This window comes from Mustela nivalis (genome assembly GCF_964662115.1).
Source record: "Mustela nivalis genome assembly, chromosome: 6".
Classification (NCBI taxonomy): domain Eukaryota; kingdom Metazoa; phylum Chordata; class Mammalia; order Carnivora; family Mustelidae; genus Mustela; species Mustela nivalis.
The window spans coordinates 97,623,801-97,629,400 of NC_139025.1; the positions used below are offsets into that span (position 1 = coordinate 97,623,801).

The 5,600-nt window shown below is 44.0% G+C and overlaps 1 protein-coding gene across 1 annotated transcript; it reads right to left on the bottom strand.

Moving 5' to 3' along the window:
* Positions 1 to 598: 598 nt before the first annotated feature.
* On the bottom strand, positions 599 to 1,540 carry OR10G3 (olfactory receptor family 10 subfamily G member 3; the record flags this gene model as incomplete). Its single annotated transcript, XM_082733863.1, has 1 exon — positions 599 to 1,540. The coding sequence occupies one exon, from the start codon at positions 1,538 to 1,540 to the stop codon at positions 599 to 601; it is 942 nt and encodes a 313-aa protein (XP_082589989.1).
* Between the last annotated feature and the right edge of the window lie 4,060 nt (positions 1,541 to 5,600).

The following is a 5,600-nucleotide window of genomic DNA, read 5'->3' on the forward strand; positions in this document are numbered from 1 at the left end:
AGAACATAACAGAACAGAACAGAACAGAACAGAAAAATGTTCTCCCATCAAAAGCTCTACAGTCCATCTTATGCTTGTCCAATGTAAACCTGGAAGCTGTAAAGCCCATTAGATGCTTTTGTCTTAGTAATCCTCTTGATGTCTAAGTGTGACACCTATTGCTTTCTTCTGGGTGACTGTGGTCTCCCTTTCTGTTGTTGAAGCAGCTGAGAGTTGTTTATCTGAAGGGGACACCAAGGAATTGCTAGAAAGCAGTATTTCACTTAAAACTGTTTGATCTTATTTTATGGCTATTATGTGGCTACATAAAAGAAAAAAACAAGAAACAAAAATAAAAACCTCGCTGTGGGGTCCCTGGGTGGCTCAGTGGGTTAAAGCCTCTGCTTTCGGCTCAGGTCATGATCCCAGACTCCTGGGATCGAGCCCCGCATCGGGCTCTCTGCTCCACGAGAGGCCTGCTTCCTCCTCTCTCTGCCTGCCTCTCTGCTTGCCTGTGATTTCTCTCTGTCAAATAAATAAATAAAATCTTTAAAAAAAAAAAAAAAAAAAAAAAAAAACCTCGCTGAAATCTAAGCATTAGAATAAACTGTAGACACTTTCAAACGTTACTCTTCGTCCCAGGGGCTCCTATCATTCTCTTCAGGGCCAGCTTTACGTCTTGGTTCCGCAGTGTATAGATGAGGGGGTTGAGGAAAGGGGTGATAGCTGTGGGAAATAAGGCAGCTGCCCCATCCAGGGGGCTGTTGGTTTCAGGCCGCAGGTAGATGAAGGCACAGGGCACATAGTAGATGGTGACCACGGTTACGTGGGCTCCACAGGTCGAAAAGGCCCGGCGCCGCCCATCAGTTGTACGGATTCTCAGGATGGCCTGAGTGATCTGTACATAGGAGAGGAGGATCAGGAAGAAGCAAGTGGCAACCACCACCCCAATGTCCACAAAGGTCACCTGCTCATTGACGGTTGTGTCAGCACAGGCTAGCCTCAAAACCGCAGGGATGTCACAGAAGAAGTAATCTACCTGGTTGGGCCCACAGTAGGGCAGACGGAAGGTTAGGATGGCTTGGATAGCCCCATGGATGGAGCCAGCCACCCAAGCTCCAGCCACGAGGATGGTGCATAACCTCCCATTCATGAGCACGGGGTAGCGCAGGGGCTGGCATATTGCCAGGTACCTGTCGTAGGCCATCAAGGTGTAGAGGAAGCACTGAGTGCTGCCCAGGAAGTGATAGAAATACAGCTGAGCCACACAGCAACCAAATGGGATGGGTTTAATGCCTAACGTGAAGTTCATCATGAGGCGAGGGACAATGATGGTAGAGATGCCCATGTCAATGATGGAGAGAACACCCAGAAAGATGTACATGGGACGGGCATGGAGCTGCGGGTCCACTGAGACAACGACTAGAATAAGCAGGTTTCCCAGCTGAGTCAGGATGTAGGTTAGCAAAAAGAACATGAACAGGAATGTCCTTAGCCTGAGAGGGTAGGGAATTCCTGTGAGAATGAACTCAGTCAACAAGGTGCTGTTGACTCTCTCCATCCTCTGTAGAGACCTTACCTAGAGAATGGACAAAACAAGAGTTAGCATGGAAGTGAGAGGGAAGTGAGGAAGGACTGGGGAAAGAGATCGTAAAACCAGGGACAATGGCAGAGTTTTTTTATTTTTTTCTTTTTTTTAAAAAAGAGTTTATTTATTTATTTGACTGAGAAATCACAAGTAGGCAGAGAGGCAGGCAGAGAGAGAGGGGGAAGCAGGCTCCCTGCCTAGTAGAGAGCCCAATGCGGGGCTTGATCCCAGGACCAGGATCATGACCTGAGCTGAAGGCAGAGGCTCAACCCACTGAGCCACTCAGGTGCCCCTAGAGTTTTTTCTTATGTGGAGAGAAGACAAGTAAGAAGAAGTATGCTCTATGGCAGGAGTTGGCCTGTTTAGTAAATAAAGTTTTATTGGAACACAGCCATGCTTATTTACTTATGTATTGTCTGTAGCTGCTTTGATGCTATAATGGCAGAGTTGAGTGTTTGGGTTTGGCCTGCAAAGCCTAAAATATTTACTCTCTGGGGCTTTACAGAAAAAAGTTTGCTCCTCAGAGTTTGCACCCAGAACACTTTTGCTAAAGACTAAGGGTTTACTGGAAAGGTGTTGTGTGGAAATGTTAGATGCTCCACCAGTGCAGAAACCTCCAGAAACCACTGGCTTGTTCTTATCTCTGCGAGGACATAAACTTACACAGAGTGAGGAGTATGCAAAAAGGAAACGACAAAAGTCTTGGTCTTCTTTTGTAGTGGAGGGAATGGAATAGGATTTTGCTTAAATGGCTAGCTGTGTGTGACAGGTCTTGATGCTACGCAAGTCTACTGTCTAAGTTCTTTGCAATTAAAGGAAGGGGGTGGCGGTGGCTCAGTCAATTGAGCATCTGACTCTTTGTTTCGGCTCAGGTCATGATCTCACGGTCATGAGAGCAAGCCCCATATCAGGCTCCGCCCTCTGTGTGGAGCCTGCTTGAGGTTCTCTCTCTCCCTCCTTCTCCCTCTGTCCTTCCCCTTGCTCATGGGTGCTCTCCCTCTCCCTAAAATAAATGTACTTTAAAAAATAAATAAATAAATAAGGGAAAAGAATGCCCATGAGGCTGAAAGCACATAGGTAAATTTGTTGTTGGTACTTGGTGCTATGTATTCCAGTATCTCTGTATATAATAATGTAGCCTTGGGACATGGTAAAGGAAGAGAGGAAAAAAGGAAGCAAAGAGGGATGGCTGTAGTGAGACATCAGAGATGATAGAAAAAGCAAGGATGACGGAAAGGAGCATAAATGGCTAGAGTAGGGCTCTTAGTGTGGAGGAGTTATTTTAAGTTTTTGGTCCAACCTCTCTTTTTTTTTTTTAAGATTTTATTTATTTATTTGACACAGAGAGATCACAAGTAGGCAGGGGGCAGGCAGAGAGAGAGAGAGAGAAGGCAGGCTCCCTGCTGAGCAGAGAGCCCGATGCGGGGCTTGATCCCAGCACCCTGAGATCGTGACCTGAGCCGAAGGCAGAGGCTTAACCCACTGAGCCACCCAGGCGCCCCTTGGTCCAACCTCTTGATTGGCATTTCACTACCTGCAGACAAAGTTTGGTTAATGAGCTTTTAAACTCCCCTTAGTTTTATGATCCTCCAATATCTAAGCTCATGGCTTGAGGTACAATGTCAAAGACACTGAGATGGATAGATTGATTTTGCTCTGGAATGATTCCTGTCCACTCAGAAGGAAGAGAGTGAGATTAACAGAGAAGTCAAGGGCTTCCTTCCAGCTTCACTCCTGTGCTCTGGCTCAAATGAATGTGAAGAGTAGGGAAGTGGCAACCTTGAGTAAGATATCATAGATAAGATGGTCCTACTGCTGGCTGGAAACCCTAAATGTGAATATTGTAATGGAACTCTGTCATCAGCTTGCCTCTTGGTTCTAAGAATGTTTCACAGCCCCAGTGAGTTTTCATTTCCTTATTGAGGTTGTGAGGATGGGGAGTGAAACTCTGGACCCAGTTCTGGAAAATTTACCAATAATGGGTAGTTCTACTCAATCCTTGAACACCTAACTTTAAAACTGCTGTATCCATGCCCTGTCAAAGCTTAGCTCTTATTATTATTTTTAAAGATTTTATTTATTTATTTGACAGAGGGAGATCACAAGTAGATGGAGAGGCAGGGAGAGAGAGAGGAGAGAGAGAGAGGGAAGCAGGCTCCCTGCTGAGCAGAGAGCCCGATGCAGGACTCAATCCCAGGACCCTGAGATTATGACCCGAGCCAAAGGCAGCGGCTTAACCCACTGAGCCACCCAGGCAACCTAGCTCTTATTATTTAACTATCTCTTATAGCACTTTAAGAAGGCAGCAGTAAATCCTTTCACCTGTGTTGTGCTTTTGTTTTTTTCCCCCAAGTGAATGGAATAACAGTTTTGATTAAAAAAAAAATATTTTAGTTGCAGGAAATCAGTGATGGTTGACCTTCAGAAAGTTGACCACAGAGCTCTTCTGGATGCCAGAGCTACAGATACAGACGTCTTCACCTCCCAGCTTCAGAAACTTGCAGGTTTAAGCTGCCATACAAGTTCCTTGAGACATTCGTGACTCCTCAATAGCCTGAATGAGCTTAGGTGGTTTCTCCAGTGGTTCTCATGGGATGCTATAGTTTTCTGGGTTCACAGAGGTCTGATGTTAAACTCTGCGGATTTAGAAGCCTGATTTGATCAGGTCTTCCTAGAGGAATCAGGCTCTGGGAAACCAATTCACATTATTCAATACCTGAGAGAATGACATGTAAACCAAACAACCAATTTGTTAATTTACAGTGGGAAATCTCATTCCCATGACTGAAATAGTGTGTTTACTACCCAGGGCAATCACTTACTAATATTAAGGTCTCTGGAAATCAAATTAGGAATCAGATGCGTATTTTTAAATTTTGAACCAGAGCAAAGGAAATGTGATGGGACACACTTGATTTAGGCTGTGATATGTATCAATGAGTTATGCCTGATAAGTTACACAGCACATTCGCCTAGGGGGATTCTTTTTTATTTTTTTAGAACTTTTTTTTTTTTAAGATTTTATTTATTTATCTGACAGACAGATCACAAGTAGGCAGAGAGGCAGGCAGAGAGAGAGGGGAAAGCAGGCTCCCCGCTGAGCAGAGAGCCCAATGTGGGGCTCGATCCCAGGACCCTGGAATCATGACCTGAGCTGAAGGCAGAGGCTTTAACCCACTGAACCACCCAGGTGCCCCCATCTAGGGGGAGTCTTTAATCTTTTCTTCAGATACAATATTTTTTTTCTTCTGGGAAGTAGTGTGGTTATATTGACAAAGTTTTACTCTTTTTCTTCCTGAGTTTAATTTCCCTAATCATTTTTCCTTACTTGTTTTCCCTACTGTTTCCCTGTTTGTAATAGGGAATGTTCTCTGAATCAGTCTCTAGGAACTGTTATTTCTTTGGGGGAAATTTGCTGTAGATAGGGAATTCCAGTCCACATGGAGTATGCCGATTCTTGTTGCACTCAATTAGAGAGAATAGTATTTCCTAATCTTGCCCTTAGATTTTAGATCCATCTTTTTTGTTCCTCCATTTTTTTTTTTTTAAGTAAGCTCTACATCCAATGTGGGGCTTAAACTCCTGACCCCGAGATCAAGAATTGTATGCCCTACTGACTGAGCAAGCCAGGTGTCTTGATCCATCTTACTGGGAACAATGAGGGATGGGATGTAGTTTTATTTGTACTACTGTCCTTATTAGGTGTGATCTCATTCCAGTTGCAGTTAAGTTTTCCTCCATTTTTAAAATAAGTTTTTCCACACTTAATAAGTTTTTCCTCATTTAGCTATAAAGGTTAATAGGATGACTTCCTTTTTGCCTCTGATGTGTTATGACCATCTTCCTTGTGGTACTGTCATTATCCTAGATCTCCAAGTGTGAAGCTTGGTATTCACTGGATGAACTTCTACTTACTCGGAGTCATTAATAACCCAGATGTAGCTCTGACATGCATTAAATCCTCTTAATAAAAAAGGTGCAGAGAAAAAGAAGAATGTGGCATGAAGAGAAAGGAACAGGACGCTGATGAAAA